General features: G+C 35.1%; 1 protein-coding gene across 7 annotated transcripts in view; it reads right to left on the bottom strand.

Moving 5' to 3' along the window:
* ANKRD31 (ankyrin repeat domain 31) overlaps positions 1-23,333 on the bottom strand; it is a 146,596-nt gene that overhangs the window by 22,522 nt on the left and 100,741 nt on the right. For all 7 annotated transcript variants that reach the window (XM_027606869.2, XM_035727796.1, XM_027606870.2 and 4 more), the window contains 3 exons: positions 19,348-19,435; positions 14,083-14,179; positions 7,010-8,006 (listed from right to left, as the gene is read on the bottom strand). In XM_027606869.2, coding sequence (XP_027462670.2) covers positions 7,010-8,006; positions 14,083-14,179; positions 19,348-19,435 — 1,182 coding nt within the window. The remainder of the gene's footprint in view (positions 1-7,009; positions 8,007-14,082; positions 14,180-19,347; positions 19,436-23,333) is intronic.

A 23,333-nucleotide genomic window follows, 5' to 3' on the forward strand; every position in this document is an offset into this window, starting at 1 on the left:
ACACAGAGTTGCTACATCTTTCAAAACATATAAAATGTCCAGTTCCAACAAAAAATTGACACGTGGAAAAACAGGAAAGTATGACACATACATCAAAACAAATAAAGCAACAGAAAACATCTGTGAGAATGACTAAATGTTGGATTTAACAAAGACTTTTTTTTTAAAAGATTTTATTTATTTATTTGACAGAGACACAGCTAGAGAGGGAACACAAGCAGGGGGAGTGGGAGAGGGAGAAGCAGGCTTCCCGCCAAGCAGGAAGCCTGATGCAGGGCTCGATCCCAGGACTCTGGGATCATGACCTGAGCCAAAGGCAGATGCTTAATGACTGAGCCACCCAGGCGCCCCTTAACAAAGACTTCTAAACAGTCATTATAAAAATGTTAAAAGAATGAAAAGAAACCATAAATAAAGAAGTAAAGGAAGGTATGATGACAGTGTCATATCAAATAGAGAATATCAATAAAGAGACAAAATTTATAAAAAAGAACCAAATAGAAGTTATGGACTTGAAAAGTACAATAACTGAAATGAAAAATTTACTAGAGGGGCTCAACAGATTCATGATGTCAGAAGAAAGAATTAATAAACCTGAAGGATCAATAGAGATTATGAAGGCTGAAGAACAGAAAGAAAAAAGGATGTAGAAAAATGAAAAGGCCTCACAGAAATGTGGGACACCATTAAATACACTAACATATGCATAATGGGAGTACTAGAAGGACAAGAGAGAAAAAGGAACAGAAAACATACTTGAAAAAATAATGGCTGAAAACTTCCCAAATTTACTGAAAAACATTAATCTGTATTTTCAGAAGGAGGCTCAGTGACTTCCAAGTAGGATAAACATGAAAAAATTCATAAACAGATACATGCTGAAAGTCAAAGACAATGAGAAAATATTGAAAGAAGCAAGAGAAAAATGACATCACTTACAAGGTAACCCTAAGATTACTAGCTGGCTTCTTATCAGAAACAATGGAGGCCAGAAGCAGTGGAATAACATATTCAAAGGGTATAAAGAAAAAAGTGTCAACCAAGAATCCTATATCCAGCAAAGCTACCTTTCAAAAATAAAGTTAAATAAAAACATTCCCAGGTAAACAAAAATGGAGAGACTCTGTTGCTAGCATACCTGATAAGAAATACCAGAGGAAGTTTTTCACGTTGAAAGCAAGTGACCCCAAATGGTAAAATGAATCCACAGAGAAAGCAAACAGCATCAGTAAAGGTAATTACAAATTATAAAAGACAGTACGGACAAATATTCTTTCTTCTCTTAACTGATTTAAAAAATAATTATATAAAACAATAGGTATATAACGTACATATTTGGAAATAGCAAAAAGGAGATGGGTGGGAGCAAAGTTTTCTTTTGCTAAGGGACTGATAGTAGATGGTAACTCAAATCCACGGGAACAAATCAAAGGGTAAATAAGAAGGTTAATATAACAAAATCTATAAACATACACTTGCTTACTTCTGTTTCTTTACAAATCACAAAATAAATAAATAAAGTCATAATCATAACAATGAATTGTTTCATTTATAACATTTATATATATAATACATATAATAATAATATTACAGAAAGAGGGACAGAGCTATGTAGGAATTACAGTTCTTTGTCTCACTAGAATTAGGTTAGTATAAATCTGAAGCTGATTCTAAGTGAAGATGTCCTAGGGTAAGCATTATGGAAATACCTCAAAAAATATGGTGAAAAAAAGTCACTGAAGAAACTAAAATGCTACAATGGAAAATATTCACTTAATGCAAAAGAAAGTAATAAAGAAGTACAGAGGAACAAAAAAGACATGAGACATATTGAAAACAAAAGTAAAACAGCAGACATAAATCCAATAATATTAATAACATTAATTGAATGAGAGTGGATTAAAAAGAAACCTACTCAAAAGGCAAAGGTTGTCAAAGTTAAAAAAAACAAGATCCAATTTAGCAATTTGTGCATACACAAAACAGACTAAATTGAAAGAGACAAGTAAATTGAATATGAAAGGATGGAGAAAGATATATCATGCAAATAGCAATCTCAAAAAAACTGAAGCAGCTATACTAATATCACACAAAATAGACTTTAGAACAAAAAATGTTACTAGAGATAATGAGGGACATTTTGTAATGAGGAGAGGGTTAATGCATCAGGACGATATAATTATAAACACACATGCACATAATGAAAGAGCACTGACACACACGAAGCAAAAATTAACGGAAATGAAGGGTGAAATGGACAATTCAATAGTAACAGAACTCCACTTTCTGTTTTCTATTAACAACACAACACCACTTTCATTAATGTCTAGAACAAACGGCAGAAGATTAATGAGAAAAGAGAAAACCTGAGCAGCACTATAAACCAACTAGACCCAACAGGCATCTATAAAAAACTTCTCCTAACAACAGAATAATATTCTTCTCATGTGCTCATGGAACTTTTTTTTAGGATAGGCCATCTGCTAGTTAAGCCATAAAATAAATCTCAGAAAATTTAAAAGGACTGAAATAATACTAAGTATGTTCTCTAAATGCAACAGAATGAAATTAGAAATTAATAAAAAAAATGGAACACTCACAGTTATGTGGAAATCAAACAACATACTCCTAAATAACTAATGGGTTAAAGAGGTAATCAAAAGGCAAATTAGAAAACACTTTGAAATGAATGAAAACGAAGATACAACATACCAAAAATTATGGGATGCAGCAAAAGCAGTGGGTTAAAGGGAAATTTATAGCTTAGTAAATGCCTATATCGAAAAAGAAGAAAAATCTCAAATCATTAACCTAAACTTACACTGATGACACTGGAAAAAGAACAGCAAACTAAACCCAAAGCACACAGAAAGAAGGAAATAAATATTAGAGTGGAAATAAAAGAGGCAACAGAAAAACAATAGATAAAATCAGTAAAATCAAAAGTGATTCTTTGAAAATATTAACAAAATCGACAAAGCTTTAGCTAGACTGACCAAGAAAAACAAATGAAGAGACTGAAATTACTAAGGTCAACAATGAAAATGGGTACACTGCTACTGAACCAAGTGAAATAAAAAAGGATTACAAGAGAAACTATCAAGAATTCTATGCCAATAAATAAGATAAAATAGACAAATTTCTAGAAAGATAAAAACTACCAAAAATGATTCAAGAAGAGACAATTTGAAAAAACCTGTAAGTAAAGATACTGAATTAACACTAAAAAACTATCTACAAAAAAAAATCCCAGTACAGATGGTTTCATTGCTGATTACTATCAAACATTTAAAGAAGACTTAAAACCAGTATTTTGTATTACCAATATTCCAAAAGACAGAAAAGGAGAAACACTTTTGTGAGACAAGTATTACCTTAATACCAAACCAGACAAATACAAGAAAACTACAGATCAATATCTTCAATAAATATGGATGCAAAAATCCTCAACAGCCTACTAGAAAACCAAATCCAGCAACACATAAAAAGATTATATACCATGACCAAGTATGATTTGTCTGCTTTCCCAGGAATGCAAGGTTGGTTTAATATCCAAATATCAAATAATGTTATACACTATATCAATAGAATGCAAACCAAAATCCACATGATCATCTCAATATATGTGGAAAGAACATCTGACAAAATCTAATACTCCTTCTGATAAAAACATTCAAGAAACTAGGAAAAGAAAGAACTTAGCCTGATAAAGGGCATTTATGAGAAAACCTATAGCTAACATTGTATTTAACAGTGAAAGACTAAATTTTTTCTAAGAAACATAGTTTTAGGGAAAAAAATAAGTTTGATCTTATTATTTTATTTCAACACTGTACTGGAGGTTTTAGCTAGTGCAGCTAAAAAAGAAATAAAAAGCATTCACAATGGAAAGAAAGAAGTAAAACTGTCTTTATTTATAGACAACATGATCATCTATATAGAGAATCCAATGAAATCTCCAAAAATTTATAGGAAGTAGTGAGTTTAGCAAGGTTGTATGATAACATCTCAATATACAAAAAACAATTGTATTTCTACTTATTAGCAATAAACAACCAAAAATTAAAACTTAAAAATTGTCATATATAATACTATCAAAAACATGAAATACTTAGGGATAAATTTGATAAAAGACGTGAAAGACCTTTATATTGACTCCTACAACTGCTGGGAAAAAAAGAGAAGACCTAAATTAACAAGAGCTATATCAGGTTCATGGTTTACACAACTTAATATTGCTAAAATGTCATTTGTCTCAAAATTAGAGATTCGACTCAATACCATTAAAAATAATAGTACCCCTTTTTTAAAAAAAGAAACTGAAAAACTCACTCTAAAATTCATATGGGATTGCAAATGACCTAGAATAACCAAAACACTTTAGAAAAGGGAGAACAAAATTGGAGGACTAACACTACCTGATTTTTTAGAAAAGATTTTACTTATTTATTTGAGAGAGTGAGTGCGCATGCATAAGCAGGGAGGGGGCAGAGGGGGAGGGAGAGGGATAAGTCAACTCCATGCTGAGTGTGGAGCCTGACGTAGGGCTCAGTCTTATGACTCTGAGATCATGACCTAAGCTGAAACCAAGAGTCAGCTGCTTAACTGACTGAGTCACCAAGGTGCCCCAACACTACTGTGTAGTAACTGTACAATCAGTGTTACTGATTCTAACACTTATTATAGAGCTACACAATCAAGATGGTATTCATAGTAAGACGAATAGATAAGTTAAACAGAATAGGGAGTCCAGAAATAGGCACATGTATGGAACAAAAGATTTTCTACAAAGGTGCAAATACAATTCAATAGAGGGTAATTTTTTCAACACATGTTGCTGGAAGCATTAAATATCCAAATTCAAAAACATGAATGGGGATCCTACTTTGTACCACATACAAAAATTAATGGATCATAAACCTAAATTCTAGGAGAAAATCTTTGTGACCTTGGGTTAGACAAAGAATTCTTAGATATGATACTAAAGAGCAAATTGCTAAGTTGGACTACATCAAAATTTTAAGCTTCTGTTCTTTATAATTTTGAGAGAATGAAAAGACAAGCCATAGACTAGGAGAAAATATCTGCAAAGTATACGTTTGATAAAGGACTTATATCCAAAATATATCAAAACAAATATCAAAACAAAATAAGAGAACAAGCAACTAATTAAAAAATGGGCAAATATTTGAAAAAAAGCTTCACCAAAGAATAAATATGGATGACAAATAGCATATGAAAAGATACTCAACATAACTAATCATTATTAAATGCAAATTAAAACCACAATGATAAACTATTACACATACATACATATTACATACATACATCTACATTACATGTCATATGGCTAAAATTAACAGATTAATCATACTAAGTGTTAGCTAAGTAGGAATGTGGAGGAACTAGAATATTCATACACAGCTGGTGGGAATGTAATTTGTTACAAACAACTTTGGCAGTTTCTTAAAAAGTTAAATATATACTTACCATATATTTAATCCAGCCACTCCACTCCTATGTATTTACCCAAGAAAAGCAAAAGCCTGTGTCATACCAAAATCTGTACACCAATGTTCATAGTAGTTTTATTTGTGATAGTTAACAACTGGAAACAACCTAAATGTCTATCACAGATGAAATGACAAATGAACTATAGTTTGTTCTATACACTACACAACAATAAAAAAGGAATTAACCACTTATACATGCTCTAATGGCGGTGATTCTCAAATAATTATGTTCAGAAAAAAGAAGCCAGACAAAAATGAATACATACGGTGTAATTCCAATTTTACAGAATTCTTAGACATGCAAGCTAAAGTACAGGGACAAGAAGCAGAACAGTAATTGTCTAGAACTCAGCATAGGAAGAAAGGGGTATGAAGGAGGTATACAATATGGCAAAAAGAAACTTTTGGGGGTGATGCATATGTTCATTACCTTGTTTGTGGTCATGGTTTCACAGGTGTATACATATGTTAAAATCTGTCAAACTGCATAATTTAAATACATGTAGTGTATGTTAATCATATCTCAATAAAGCTGTTAAGAAATAGCTGAAATATGAAAAGTTATATTGAAACTTTATTATAGCTGATCCAGAGAAGTAGCCACAACTGTCAAAATTTGAGTTAACATAACTAATTTACTAACTAAAATCTGAGTTGCTCTGGCTAATCTGAAGTAGGTACTACTTAATAAACTGGTTGACAGGCAAGCGAACAGGAACATCAAGGGAACTGAGATCAAGCTACTAACTTGGTCTTTACATTACTGTTTGGAATTTTAAAATTAATTTTTTTTTGCTCCTAACTTATAAGTAAAGTTTATCAGGAAAAACCTTATTAACCAGAAATGGAAGGACTAGAAACAGTGGTCATTCACACTAAATTCCAGTTAGCCAGGACTGCTTTCTGTTCAACTGGTGATCCCTAAGCAAAGAAGCATTCTAGGACTCTTACAGTCACTGCCACTCCGAATTCCTCTTTCAAAAAGTGAATGTGGGCAAAGGAGAGAGGAAGCCTCTTTTGTAGCATTTCTAGTAGAACAATTTTTTTCCTTTTCTATTTTTATGCATTATGTGATATTGTTTTAATTGAGTCAGATTTATCCAAATTCCAAGTTACTTCTTGTTTCTAAATTGAGCTCCTATGGAAGAGGAATTTATGCCTATTCCTTATCAGGGGAAGCTTTAGCAGTATACAGTAATTCCCTAAACTCTGGAACCAAAGAAAGCTCCAATTTATTATGTTTATGTTGTTCTTAAATCCTTCCTGAGGCAATATAATTAATTCTGTCCTCAGAGCCCAAAGGTGCTTGTGACCAAAATGTATAGAGCAATCCTAAAAACATGATTTCACTAAGAACATAGTGGTATGTCCCTTCATTCAAGAAGCCCAGCCAAACCCTATTTCTCTAATTAGAGCTAAAAGCCTACACTTTTTGACAGCAACCTTTATTAACTTATTTATAAAATTCCATGATTTTAGAGAAAAAAATAGGATACCTGTGTTTTGAATTCCAGAATGTTATTTCCTGGGTTAATTCTTCCGAGTAATATCAGATCCTTTATCTGCATACATTTCTTCCTAGTGCTGTAGTTTAAAGGCTTTTTTATCATACGTTGATGGCCACACACAGAGGAAGAGTTCTGACTGTCATTAGCATGGGGAACAGCAAAAGCTGATTTTTTAAGATATGATTTTGTCTGATGCCCAGTACTGCTGCTGCCTAAGACATCAGTCCCTTGATGTGCCAGGGATTCTAATGTCCCCCTATGTTGTTGCTGGGAAGCTATTTTCCTCTTTCTTCTTTTTGGATCACAACTGGTAGGAGCCTGATCACAAATAAAAGTCGATGGATGGGCATCATTTTCAGCAAGTATGCTTGTAGTCTCTGAAATATTTAATGTACTAGTTACTGCTGAAGGACTACTATAGGATTTGTGCCCTTCGGCTGGAGTTTCTATAAGATCATTTTCTTTTTGCAAATGTTCTGCTTGAGCAATAAAGGCAACAGGTTGGGATGGTAATTTAATCTTCTTACTGCCCTCTGAATGTCTGGATTTTGATAACCCATCCAAGGTACAGTCATTGACATTTTGTTTAGAATTCAGTTCGTTTCCAGAAAATTCTTCTCTTCTCACTGTTTCTGAGTTTACACAAGTGTTGGTATTTTGGCTGTCATTCCACATTTCCAGAGACAACTGTGTTTCTTGCATGCTTCCACAAATAAGGCCTACAGGAGAAAGTGAACCTGATTGGGGCTGCAATGAATTTTCCAGACTGGTAAGCTCTTGGCTGTCCTTTTCACTAGAGATTTCTGAGCTGGATGACAGCTTCCTCAAACTAGGATCAGACAAAGATGTAATGTTTTTATAGTTTTGAATTTTCTGGCTAATTTTTTTCTGTTTTTTTGCCACAACTAAAAGGTTCTTCTGTCTTGTGGCCAAGTTAGCCAGTTGTTCTCTCAGGACTCCTTGCTTAAATGATTCTATGGACACCCTAGAGAAAGAAACAGAAAGAGAAAAAAATACAAAAACAGTAGAAAACTTTTTTTTAGTAGTCATTTAGATTTTAAAGATACTCTGTCTCAATTTAAATTTAATCAGCCCAAAGTACACAAGAGTCTATTTTTGCAATGAATTTCCTCTGAGAGGGAAATGACTCTTAAGGTGAATAAGACTGCCTTTTCATAGAGGTGATGGTGTGGTTATCCACATTTACATTATTTACCAGTTGTGAGTCAACTCTGAAAAACAAAACTCTCGTTGTTTAGTTGGAAGGTAGCAACTGATGGCCAAGGAAGAATACCATACTTTAAATTTGGAGTTTGCTTACCTCTTTATAGTGGAAAGGTGTATCAGAAAGTAACATTTGGGAATAAGTTCCACTTAAGTTCCCTTAGAGCTATGGAGAAGTGAGACTGTTTTGTGAGTAATACCTAGGCTAGACCTGAGAAATGTTAGTCCATCAAGTAATTACTGTAATTATACTTTAAAGCTGTACAGAGGGACTACCCAGATAAACATTATCCTGTCTGACTATAAGGGGATTGATTTTGAGAGAAAATGGCTGATCCATACACCTTTTTCTTTTGGTTATACCCACCCATTCTACAGTGACCTTCAGGATACTAGACTCTTTGTTTCCAGTAGTTCTCAAACTTTTTGGTCTTATGACTTTTTTATACTCTTAAAAATTTTTGAGGAACCCAAAGGGCTTTTGTTTATATGGGTGTATCTATTAATATTTACTGTTTTATAAAATAAAACAGAAAATTTTAGTATATGTGTTGCCGAAGCGAGCACAAAAACAGAAAATTTTAAAACACAAGAATATACAAACATACATTCCATTAGCTATTAGAATAATGATGTCATCATAGTTCATGTGGCTTCTAGAAAATTTCATTACACACATGAGAGAATATGAGCCAAAAAGGCAAATAACATCTCAGTTTTATTATAAAAATAGTTTTGACCTCACACACCCCTTTAAATGGTCTCAGGACCCTCAGGGATCGCCCTTAAGCAGCTGCTTTAAGGGACAGCAATAGTATAGATATCTGTCTCTCCTATCACAGTTCAGAGTTGTTGGTATTGAATTCCAAGCAGAATGGATGTTAAAGTGAGTAGCAGATGTAAGTGGAAGAAGCAGCAAGAAGTTAGATAAGCAAACAAGTAGTAGCATAAAATGCAAGAACGTGGACAGAGGAGAAAGAAAAAAATTAGTAATATCACATTTAAAACAGAGTTCAGACAGAAAAATAAAAGTGCATTTCAGATTACAAGATTTTAAGTCTTACAGCAATATTAATAAGGATTTACACACCTGCAAACCCAACTGATCAGAAACTTTCCAAAATTCTCAGTATATTGTTAATCATAGGACATAAAAGAAAATAGAAGCTAGCCTTCTCCAAAGCCTTCTAGAAAATATCCTGCAGTCAATTACCCACCTATAGGTCTTTTAAGCTCACTTGCATTATACTGACAGGAAAATAGGAAATAGACATGAATTTGTGATACTTATTCACTGCAGGGAAAAGCAAAATGAAGACAGAAGATTTATAAATGAAAACAGAAAACTGATTTTTAAATAAGTTCAGAAAAAAAATGGAATAGGCAATAGATGTCAAATGTTTACAAGAATATAAAGGAAATTAGAAAGAGCACATGTGAATAAATAATGTCAAGAAGGTATCTACAATCCCATATTCACGGCAGCATTATTAACAACAGCCAAGACATGGAAACAACCTACATGTCCATCAAAGGATAAATAAATAAAATGTGATATGTACACACACACACACACACACACACACACACACACACACACACACAAATATTATTCAGCCATGAAAAAGAAAGAAATCCTGCCATTTTTGACAACAATGCACAGACTTGAGAGCATTATATCAGGTGAAATAAGTCAGAAACAGAAAAACAAATACTGTATGGTCTCACTTATATGTGCAATCTAAAAAACCACAAAAAACTGAACCCATAGATACAGAGAACAGTTTGGTGGTTGCCAGAGGTGGAAGGTGGAGGGTGGGTGAAATGGGTGAAGGGAGCCAAAAGGTACAAACATTCAGTAATAAAATAGGTAAGTCATGGGGATGTAATGTACAGCATGGTGACTATAGTTAATAATACTGTATTGTATATTTGAAAGTTGCTAAGAGAGTAAATCTTAAAAGTTCTCATTGTTGAGAAAAGAAGAGGCATATATAGCTAAGTCTATGAAAAACTAATAGAAATAATGCCCAAACAAGAAAAAAAAATAACATTTTTTTATTATTATGTTCAAGTAGTCAGTATATAGTACATCATTAGTTTTTGATGTAGTGTTCAACAATTCATTAGTTGTGTATAACACATCTTTCTCAAGAAAAGGACCAAAAGCAGTATATAACCAATATCATCAAGATGAAACCTCTTAAAAACTCTAAGAAGTTTAGAAATACACAAAACTAAATAATATACATGGTTACACTGCTTGGAAAGATGACATTTGTGATAGCAAAAGAAAAATTTGTAATGTAAAAAATCTGAGTTCACTACAGAAAGAAATTTATTTTGGGGGGAAAAAAAGAAATTTATTTTGGGGATTCATGACCAGAGACACTTTCATAAAATTCTTGGCTGTACACAACTTTTTAAGATACTAAAATGTCTTAAAGGACCCAAATAAATAAAATCACGAATGAAAGAGGAGAGATTGCAACCAACACCAAAGAAATACAATTATAAGAACATATTATGAGCAACTATATGCCAGCAAATTAGATAATCTGGAAGAAATGGATGCATTCCTAGAGACATATAAACTACCAAAACTGAACCAGGAAGAAATAGAAAACCTGAACAGACCCATAACTAGTAAGGAAATTGAAGGAGTAATCAAAAATCTCCCAAGAAACAAGAGTCCAGGGCCAGATGGCTTCCCAGGGGAATTCTACCAAACATTTAAAGAAATTAATACCTATTCTGAAACTGTTCCAAAAAATAGAAATGGAAGGAAACTTCCAAACTCATTTTATGAGGCCAGCAATGCCTTGATCCCAAACCAAAGACCCCACTGAAAAGGAGAAATACAGACCAATATCCCTGACGAACGTGGATGTAAAAATTCTCACCAAAATACTAGCCAACACGATCCAACAGTACATTAAAAGGATTATTCACCACGACCAAGTGGGATTTATTCCTGGGCTGCAAGGTTGGTTCAACATCCACAAATCATTCAATGTGATACAATACATTAATAAAAGAAAGAACAAGAACCATATGATCCCCTCAATAGGTGCAGAAAAAGCATCTGACAAAGTATAGCATCCTTTCTTGAATAAAACTCTTCACAGTGTAGTGATAGAGGGTATATACTTCAATATCATAAAAGTCATCTATGAAAAACCCACAGCGAATATCATTCTCAATGGGGAAAAACTGAGAGCTTTTCCCCTAAGGTCAGGAACATGGAGGGATGTCCACTACCACCACTGCTATTCAACATAGTACTAGAAGTCCTAGCCTCAGCAATCAGACAACAAAAAGAAATAAAAGGCATCCGAATCGGCAAAGTCAAACTCTCACTCTTTGCAGATGATACGATACTTCATGGGAAGTACCATGGGAAAACCCAAAAGACTCCACCCCAAACTGCTAGAACTCAACAGGAATTCTGTAAAGTGGCAGGATATAAAATCAATGCACAGAAATCGTTGGCATTTCTATACACCAACAAGACAGAAGAAAGAGAAATTATGGAGTTGATCCCATTTACAATTGCACCCAAAACCATAAGATACCTAGGAATAAATCTAACCAAAGAGGCAAAGAATCTGTACTCAGAAAACTATAGAATCCTCATGAAAGAAACTGAGGAAGACACAAAGAAATGGAAAAATGTTCCATGCTCATGGATTGAAAGAACAAATATTGTGAAAATGTCTATGCTACCTAGAGCAATCTATACAGTTAATGCATCCCTTATCAAAATACCATCAACTTTTTTCAAAGAAATGGAACAAATAATCCTAAAATTTATATGGAATATAAATTTCAACAGAAACTGAAAAATACTGGGTGCCTGGATGGCTCGGTCATTAAGCGTCTGCCTTTGGCTCAGGTCATGATCCCAGAGTCCTGGGATCAAGTCCCGCACCGGGCTCCCTGCTCCATGGGAAGCCTGCTTCTCCCTCTCCAACTCCCCCTGCTTGTGTTCCCTCTCTCACTGTGTGTCTTTCTCTGTCAAATAAATAAATAAAATCTTAAAAAAAAATTGAAAAACACTGAATATATTTCAACATTCCTCTGGCTATTCCAAATAGCCAGAGGAATGTTGAAAAAGAAAAGCAAAGTGGGTGGCATCACAATTTCGGACTTCAAGCTCTATTACAAAGCTGTCATCATCAAGACAGTATGGTACTGGCACAAAAACAGACACATAGATCCATGGAACAGAATAGAGAACCCAGAAATGGACCCTCAACTCGATGGTCAACTCATCTTTGACAAAGCAGGAAAGAATATCCAATGGAAAAAAGAGAGTCTCTTCAACAAATGGTGCTGGGAAAATTGGACAGCCACATGCAGAAGAATGAAACTGGACCAATTCCCTACACCACACACAAAAACAGACTCAAAATGGATGAAAGACCTAAATGTGAGACAAGAATCCATCAAAATCCTTGAGGAGAACACAGGGAGCAATCTCTTTGACCTCAGCCATAGCAACTTCTTCCTAGAAACATCTCCAAAGGCAAGGGAAGCAAGGGCAAATGGGACTTCATTAAGATTAAAAGCTTTTGCACAGCAAAGAAAACAGTCAACAAAATCAAAAGACAACCTACAGAATGGGAGAAGATATTTGCAAATGACCTATCAGATAAAGGGCTAGTATCCAAAATCTATAAAGAGCTTATCAAACTCAACACCCAAAGAACAAATAATCCAATTGAGCAATGGGCAGAAGACTTGAACAGACATTTCTGCAAAGAAGACATCCAAATGACCAACAGACACATGAAAAAGTGCTCAACATCACTTGGCATCAGGGAAATACAAATCAAAACCTCAATGAGCTACCACCTCACACCCGTCAGAATGGCTAAAATTAACAAGTCAGGAAATGACAGATGTTGGTGAGGATAGGGAGAAAGGGGAACCCTCCTACACTGTTGGTGGGAATGCAAGCGGGTGCAGCCACTCTGGAAAACAGTATGGAGGTTCCTCAAAAAGTTGAAAATAGAGCTACCCTATGACCCAGCAATTAGACTACTAGGGATTTACCCCAAAGATACAAATGTAGAATCCGAAGGGGCACGTGCACCCCAATGTTTATAGCAGCAATATCCACAATAGCCAAACTATGGAAAGAGCCGAGGCGCCCCCAATAGACAAATGAATAAAGAAGATGTGGCATATATACAAAATGGAATATTATGCAGCCATAAAAAAACCGAAATCTTGCCATTTGCAATGACATGGATGGAACTAGAAGGTGTTATGCTAAGTGAAATAAGTGAATCAGAGAAAGACAATTATCATATGTTCTCAGTGATATGAAGAATTTGGGAAATAAGACAGAGGATCATAGGGGAAGGGAGGGAAAAATGAAACAAAATGAAACCAGAGAGGGAGACAAACCTTAGACTCTTAATCTCCGGAAACAAACTGATGGTTGCTGGAGTGGAGGGGGGTGGGAGGGATGGGGTGATTGGGTGATGGACATTGGGGAGGGTATTTGCTATGGTGAGTGCTGTGAGTTGTGTAAGACTGTTTAATCACAGACCTATACCTCTGAAACAAATAATATATTATATGTTAATAAAAATATTTTTGAAAAAGATACTAAAATATCTTTTTCTGAATATTTCAAGTAATAAAATAGAAAAATATCTTTCTGGGAAGTACAATTCTCCATGGAGGTAACAGATTAGATCACCTCATAAAGTCATTCTTTGGTCCTAAACAACATTTGTACTCCCAAGAAATTCTAGATCTAACTATTGTACCTAAAAAGGGATAAATTATGAAAACTCTAAAGCATTCCTATTTTTTTCACTCACCTGTATTTTTTAGCCAGATCATCCCTTTCTGCTTTCTGTTTGGCAAGCACATTATCCATAACCTCTTTTATCTCTAACATCTTTTCAATGTATTGTTCTGGAAACATGGTAATAAAATAAAAAGTCAGTTAAATGAGAGATAGCAAACGTTAAATTTGATCACACAGGACTCAGCCTTACTGTTACTCTTAAAAAGCCATTATTTTCCTATCCTGCTCCCTAATATCAGTGGCCCAGATATATAAATCAAGGCTCATTGAATTATGCCACCCTATGAAAGTACCCTGAATATGGAGGCCAGCCTGAGTTCTAATCCTGCTACTCCACTAAGCTTTGTGGTCTTGGACATGTCACATGACCTCTATGGTCACCTTCCTTATCTGTGAAAAGAGGTTAGTAAAGATAAATAGGAAAATAAATATTTTGTTAAAATTACTTTTTAAAATATAAAAGGAATACATTGTAAAAAATTTTTTCAAACAACATGAATGTTAACACAGAAGAAAAATAACCCCCTGCTTCTCCTCTTTTTTCACTCCACAAAAGAGACTACCATTAATACTTTGGTAGCAGTGTGTTTATTTGTGGTGTAAAAGTTTTTAATATATTTAATGTATTATTCTATATATTTATATTATATGTAACTATATATTATATGTACTTAAAAATAAGAAGGATGCTATCAGTTCTTGTTCTCTACACTTAATACTTAGATAGGACTATATGATATCTAGGTTACTTAAAGATGTAGTATATAAAATTACTTTTACAATAATTACTTAAAATTTTCTTACTTTCTTCCACTACTTCCTAATTAAAGGCATCATGACCTCCCTCACCCATCACAAATCCACAAGATTTACACATAAATGTCAATTATGTCCAAATTCAGATTCCCAAGCAGTAAATGGAAAGGCTTAGATGAATACATTTTACCTCTTTTAAGTTACTTGTTATTTATTTCAGTTTTGGCTTTGTTTCTTAAGTTTTTTCCTTTTTTAGACCAATGCATATTTTTCTAGATAATTTAACTAGAGAAAATCAGTGGTGGGAAATGAAATCAAGTTCAGAGTAGGAATTTGTTCCCTTTGCAAATCAGACAAATAATTTGATCAGTATAGAGTCAGTGTTCCCAGAGTAGTTTCTGTCTTGTTAATATTATGACTGAGAATTAATCTCATATGATGCATGTGCCAAAAAAGGGGGGAAGCCTGGATGATCATGAAAAATTTAGATATAAATTTGTTTGGCAGATTTGACATTATTTAATAAAAGATGTTCACACTATGTACCCTGTCACATTGGGTTTTTCTTTTTTCTTTTAAAGATTTTATTCATTTATTTGAGAGTGAGAGAGAGAGAACAAGCGGGGGGAGGGGCAGAGGGAGAGGGAGTAACAGACTCCCTGCTGAGTAGGGGGCCTGATGTGGGACTCAATTTCAGGACCCTGGGATCATGACCTGAGCTGAAGGCAGACACTTAACCAACTGAACCACCCAGGCACCCACATTGGGTTTTTCTAACTGAAATTTAAATCACAGGTAAAAATAACATTATCATAGTAACCTAGAAGATTCTATATGTTTCTATAAAAAAGGATATAAAGAATTTTACATTAGAGACCCTGGGTGGTTCAGTCAGTTAAACATCTGCCTTTGGCTCAAGTCATGATCCCAGGGTCCTGGGATCAAGTCCTGCACTGGGCTCCTTGCTCAGCAGGGAGTCTGCTTTTCCCTCTGCTTGTGCGCTCTCTCTCTCTCTCAAATAAATAAATAAAATCTTTAAAAAAAAAAGAATTTTACATTAACTTGATACTATATACTTAGTTGCCAGATACATTAATCATTGATATCTTAGAGAAAACCTAGAAATTGCCCTAATATATGTAAGATTTTAATATATGGTAATAAGGCATTAGAGAAACAAGGATGACAGAAATTATTCAACAAATAAGAGGAGGCAAATAGAGTAGTAATATGGAGGTGGGAGACTCTAGTCTATCCTTATCTTGTGCCACATGTGGAAAAGAGATTTCAAATGAATAAAAGAGTTAAAACACTTAATAAAAAATAACATACGAAATGTTCAAAAAGTAAACATTTTTCTGGTCTGTTTGGTTGAGGCATTAAAGATATCTGATATCCAAGTGAATGCAAGACATCTATAAGAAAAACTTACAAAGAAATGTACACAATGGGATTCATTATTCTTGGATCCCTCAGCCAGATCAAAAATATAGAAGGTGTCAGAATAAGGAGGTGGTGAATTTGTAAAGATACTTCAGAGAGCTACTGCTCAACTGGATGGGAATTTCCAATATGAGTAGCCAAAGGGAGAGGTGAGGTTTCTCTCCTTTATTCAAGGCTAACAGGGGCGGGGGTGGGGAGTCTCTCAAGAAGAGAGTAGTAACTTTCTTTTGAGGTGATGATGGACTCACACCTGGCTTCCTCCTTGAACACCTAGAGGTTGAGATCCTGCAGAGCAAGACTTTTGGACAGCTGGGGAAAGGGAAAGTTGCTGCTAGAGATTAACTGTCCTCCCTTCTAACCACAGGTCCAGAGTGCCAGGATCCTGACAACTTGGTGTGGAGCCTGCCCTGTGATCCTACGATGGCTTCTCCCTCAGAGAAAGAACCTGTATAGGGTGGGACACCAAAAAAAAAAAAAAAAAAGAAAAAGAAAAAAGAAGAAAGGAGGAAGGAAGGAGGGAGGGAGTAAGGAGGAGGGAAGAAGGAGGAGGAGGAAACTGAGAGGAGCCAGGGAAAGGAAAATGTGCTGTCCTGCCACACAGAAGCCAGACAGAAGCTTCAGAACAGCCTCAGAAAACTGCTCTGAAGACACTAAGTTTTAGACATTTGCCAAGGATTGATGGAGTCAATGCAGTCAGTATTTAGTTACTAGCCAAGAACTCTAAAGTCCCATTGCCTTCCTCTCCCCCGTTAAAGGGCAGTGAGACGAAAATAAAGGGATCCTGACTAAAAAGAATTAAATTAAGTTATGAAGCATAGGGATGGGGAGGGGAGAAAAGTTTCTAATCTTAAAAGCATTAAAAGAAATAGCAAAGGAAAGGCTGATACATTTTACTATACAGAATTTGAAAATATATGTACTTAAGCATAAATTAACATGTTACACATAAAAAGACAGTTAAGTAGCTGAAAAACATATTTACAGCAGTTAAGGCAGAAAAGGGGTCAATAACCTGATTACATAAAATGGTTCCTATTTATTAATAGACAAACAGGAATAGTCATTCACAAAGCAGGAAATAAAACTAGAGAAAAAATACCACTAATAATCAATAAGGCAAGTGAAAATATGAGGCATTAGGCATTCTTGTTATTAAAACTACTAAAATTAATTTAAATGAAAATACTGAAGCTGTTAGCAGTGTAAAGGAAAACAAACACTAATGTGTGTTGGTGAAAGTGCAAATTAAATTAGTATCTAATACTTTATGAAACAATTTATCAATACAAATCAATAGATTTAAAAATATTTATATATTTTTGACCCAGTAGTTCCAATTCTGTTAATATTTTTTTTTTAAGATTTTATTTATTTGACAGAGAGAGAGAGAGAGAGAGAGCGCGCGCACAAGCAGGGGAAGCGGCAGGCAGAGGGTGAGGGAGAAGCAGGCTCCCTGCTGAGCAGGGAGCCCTATGTGGGGCTCCATCCCAGGACCCAGAGATCATGACCTGAGCCAAAGGCAGCCGCTTAACTGACTGAGCCACCCAGGCACCCCAATTCTGTTAATATTTCCTAAGAACGATATATGCTATAGAATAGCAAAAAATTTTAAAAATGTAAATTTTTTCTCAACAAAAAGAGAAAAATTAAGCCCTGGAACATTTACAGAACAGGATACTACGTACCACTAAGAAAAACAGCTCTGGGGGAAAAATGTTAAAATGGCAAATTTGGCATGATCCAAACTATGTTTTTAATATTTTAGTGAGGTATAACTGCATAGCTAATTTTTTTTTAATATTTACTTTTTTATTTGAGAGAGACAGAGATAGTGAGAGAGAGGTTGAGCAGGAAGGAGGGGGAGAAGCAGACACCCCGTGGAGCAGGGAGCCCTATGCGGGGCTCTATCCCAGGACCCTGGGATCATGACCTGAGCTGAAGGCAGACGCTTAACCATCTGAGCCACGCAGGCGCCCCTGCATAGCTAAATTCTTAGAAAAAGAAAGGAAACAAATATTGTGGTGGGACAGTAGGTAATTTTAGCATATTTTTTCATCTTTATTATTTTTTGAAGTATATTTATATGCCTTTTTAATAAAAAAATTATAAAATTAGGAAATTCACCTTAGGGGTATAAGACATTATAAATACTAAATAAAATATATGAACTATTCACATTTGTTTGAGGGTATAAGTTATTTTGTATTATTTTCCTCAAATCATAACATGTACCATATATTAGGCCAAGATGAAAGGCAGAATGGGTATAATTTAAAAGGAAATAATTTTTTAAAGACTGTACAGTATGGACTAGGACAAGAGATGAACTAATAGTTGTATCCTGTTACACAAAAGACTGATAAAATATTTCAAATTACTTTTTAGCTAACTACTTAAACATTCAGATCTGCAACTATCAGGAGCTAATTTCTACCTTGTAAGTCAGAACTCAAGAAAACACAAGTGTGATCTATCAAAGATTTGCAAATAGTCACTGAAATTTTAAGAAATTCAGATTATTAGGTCAGGAATCAAAGTCAAATTTACCATTTTGAATCACTAGTGTTTTGTAAACAGGAAGACATCTATGCAGTGAGACATTTACCTGGTCTATCTGTTCATCTGAAAGGTATGAGGATTTGCCCTACTTGAGTCACAACTGCCTATTCCTTTACTGATCTGTTTTTAAGGGTTACCATAGTTGGGTGAAGTTGACGAGCTAAGGAGCAAAATAATCTCATCTCTAGTCACTATCTTACACTTTTTTTTTCCACATCTTCATCTAAACATATCACCAGTAGTAGCTTATCTCTGATCATGGTTCTAAGTATCTCTCATTTTACTCATGCTATACCTTGAGTCTAGAAGTATCTTGATCAACAATTACACTAACTACTGGTTTGCATAAATGACTTATAATGCCCAATTCCTGGCACTTTATTATCACATAAAAAAAAAAGTTTACTTTTCAGCCACCATAAGTAAGCTCTGACATAAACCTGTACCTTAAGAAGCAGAGGGAGCAATGACCTTGGATGTATGAAATAATCAAACTTGAGTATGGGTCCATATTTACCTGCATCTTCAGGGGTTCTTATTTCAAATTCTAGTAAATTTTCTTGTTTTTCTTCTATATCTTGTAGAATAGCACTGATGGTCTGATGCTATCAGATTAAAAACATTAAAAACTTCATTACAAGAAGGTAGATATTTCTGATATACAATTGTCAAATGCACAGTAAAAGTGCTAAAGAAAGTGCTGCTAAAATGCTCATTTCACTTTATGTTCGAAATGTATTCATGCTTTGTTTAAACTTAACTGTATAAATGTTGTGTATTTGTGGGGAACAAGTAAACCTAAGTATTTTGATTTATGTAGCAGATCTACTCCTGGTAAACAGAACATATGAGTAGCAGCCATATAAAGGTTCATAATTTCTCACTGACTTCTGTTATAATCATAGCTGTAGGTGATAAAAGAACAACTCAGCACATAATATTTAAAGGTCACATATATGCAATAAGTACACTTTAAGGCTTTATGACTATCACTGTACACTATTAAAATCTCCCACATAATCCTAAAAATACAAAACACTACTCTCTCATTCACAAATGGGAATTAAGGCCACCTTTCCATGCCCTTGTTAGTACTGACTGTCCTGCCTAGAATGTCTTCAATTTACTTTGCCCAGATTCATCTCTTTCTTATGAGAGAAGTAATCATGGAGTGGATTCTGGAACTAGACTGCCTGGGTGTGAATTGTGACTTCACCTCTTCCTAGGTGGGTGGCTCCAGCATGTTACTTCTCCTCTCCTTGCCTGAATAGAGTAACACATGTAAAATGCTTCGGGCAGTGCCAGCAAAACACAAGAGTTCAATAAGTATCGCTTATTATTATATAAAACCCGAATCATACATGAAACCTCTGGCTAATCTAATTCATATGGATTTCTCCTTTTTCAGAATTGGTTAAGAATTTTGGTGATATAGGGGTGCCTGGGTGGCTCAGTCGTTAAGCGTCTGCCTTAGGCTCAGGTCATGATCCCAGGGTCCTGGGATTGAGCCCCGCATCGGGCTCTCTGGTCCGCGGGAAGCCTGCTTCTCCCTCTCCCACTCTCCCTGCTTGTGTTCCCTCTCTCACTGTGTCTCTCTCTGTCAAATAAATAAATAAAATCTTTAGGAAAAAAAAAAGAATTTTGGTGGTATATAATTTAGCATTAATATATATAATGTCTTACACATCATATTTCTCTATCAAGAAAATAACATCTTATAGGCAGGAGCATAGCTTTTATATTTGTGAATAGTTCCCACACAGTTGGATATATAGCTGGCGCTCAATAAACAAAGACTGATGGACTGACTCATATTACCTATCCTTTGATATATTCTCAATATACATTCATTTAAACAATATGACAGTCCTCAAACCCTTCTAAAGTACATTGCCCTGAAATTTTACTTTGGTGCCTACAGGGACATGAAAAATGCACATAATAAAACCATCCAATTATGTGGAAAAGCAATCTTACTGCTGTCATTTATGAAATGCATCAGAGCAGAACTATAAAACATAAATATGCAAAACAAACAAAATGAGATTTATCTCTTTTTACAATGAATGGCTGTAAAAGCAAACTAAAGGTCTGAATCTGAGCCAGGTCAGGATAAAGAAAACATTTTTTTGGTGCTGATTTTCCGTTCTGCTTTGCTCATATTGTGGATGCACTCAGTCTTGGCTACCATGGGCAATAATCTTCAACTCCACACCAGCTTTGCCTTCCATCATGAAGGGGCCAGTATAACCTTCCCTCCAAGATCCCCCTTCTTAGTCCTTCATTACTGCTTTTTTATCTTAAAAAGAAATACCAAAAAACCCAACCTATGATCTGTCTTTGGAACAAACAGCTTTAGACAGTTTATACTGTGCTTATGGAAAGCTTCACTATAATTTTATTCCAAATTTCCTATTTTTCATGGCAGGATCATCTTTGACTCTGATACCTCTCTTACAATTTTGTACAGTATAGCACTGTGGTCAGAAGCATTGGCTCTGGGGCGCCTGGGTGGCTCAGTTGGTTAAGCGTCTGCCTTCAGCTCAGGTCAGGATCCCAGAGTCCTGGGACTGAGCCCCGCATCGGGTTCCCTGCCCAGCCAGAGTCTGCTTCTCCTTCTCCCTCTGGCCCTGCTCCTGTACTCTCTCTCTTGCTCTGTCTCTCAAATAAATAAATAAAATCTGAAAAAAAAAAAAAAAAAGCAGCACAGGCTCTGTAGCTAGACTGCCTGGCACTGCTTTAATTCTGGTATTGCTACTTAATAGAAATGTAATTCTGGATTAAGTTACTTAACGTCTTTTACTTTAGCTTCCTCAACTGTAATAAGGAAAATATAATGAGAATAACAGAACGCACCCAGAAGGGTTATTATGAGGATTAAAATGAGTTAATATAAGGACTTAGAGGAGAGCTTATCATATAATAAGTATTCAGTGAATACCAACTATTAGTATTATTACTCCATCTACACGGGTATAGAGAAGGAAGCTGCCTACATGCTGTGATCTAAAGGTGTTATAAGGTGGCAGCAAACTAAAATCATCTCATTTCCTTTGTATCTGGCCATAGAGTCACCCATCTCCCCAATTGGATTTGAAGTTTCCAACATTCAAAAATAAGTTTACATTTACAAAGGACTAACCCCTAATGACTTTAAAGTCCTTATATTTCTTGAGTTTTTCTCCTTTTCTAAAGTTGGTTTTCTTTTTCTTTTTTTTAAATTGAAGTACAGTTGACACATAATATTACATTAGTTTCAGGTGTACAACAGTAATTTGACAAGTTTATAGTTACATTATGCTCACCACAAGTGTAGCTCCCATCTGTCACCATACAACACTATTACAATATCATTGACTGTATTACCTATGTTGTACCTTTTATCCCTGTGCCTTATTTATTTCATAACTGGAAACCTACCTCCCACTCCCCTCACCCATTTTACCCATTCCTCCACCCAAAGTTGGTTTTCTTTAGACTCCTGTATCTCCATTACATTTTTTCTGAAGCTTGGCATGTGAAATAATATACATTACTCCTGAAGCAAACACCCATACAGTTAATAACAACAGGCAATTTTTCCAAGATGTTCTAATCTTTACATGAAAACATACCTTAAAGATATGGTGGGCTGAGCTGATAGAGAAGAACCTCTGCCTACTCCAAACACATGGAAACAGTATACAAAATACAATAAACTTTAAATATACACACACACAGGGGTGCCTGGGTGGCTCAGTCGTTAAGCATCTGCCTTCGGCTCAGGTCATGATCCCAGGGTCCTGGAATCGAGCCCCGCATCGGGCTCCCTGCTCTGCAGGAAGCCTGCTTCTCCCTCTCCCACTCCCCCTGCTTGTGTTCCCTCTCTCGCTCTCTCTAATAAATAAATAAAATCTTTTAAAAAAATATATACCCACACACAGCTAAGAATGGAAAATGACTGAAAAATTCCCTGGTGTCAGAAATGAAACTAGTGGTGACCCATCAGGGATTTGGAACAAATATAGGTATTAGGGGCTGGGTTTTTAATGCTCACAAAGGAAAAAGAGGCATGAAATCCTCACATAAAGTTAGTGACCTTAGGTTAACTAAAGGTTAGAAAAACTCTACTTGTCACCACCCAAGGCTTTGGGTAAAAAATCAGAGACTCAAGCCTATACCACACATGTATATAAGAACTAAATTTATATAATTTGTGTGGTTTAGGAACCCAAATTGAGAAACTGTGTAAAACTTGTGTGAAACGGATAAACTTCTAGGGCCTCAGCAGATGCAAATGTTCAACACAAAGGTTAGGCACACCAAAATTCCCACAGTTATCAGTCCTCATGGAAAGGGGATTATAATAAAAAATTAAAAACCACATAAAGAATCATGTTATCATGAGAAAGAATCAGGAAGAGACTTTGAAATTCCTTTTAAAAAATGTTTGGATTTTTAAAAATGCTATCAATATTTTAAGAGCATTAAAGTCTTTGTTTTATTTTGTTCTTTCTTTAAAAC

This window comes from Zalophus californianus, chromosome 5 (assembly GCF_009762305.2).
Source record: "Zalophus californianus isolate mZalCal1 chromosome 5, mZalCal1.pri.v2, whole genome shotgun sequence".
Lineage (NCBI taxonomy): Eukaryota > Metazoa > Chordata > Mammalia > Carnivora > Otariidae > Zalophus > Zalophus californianus.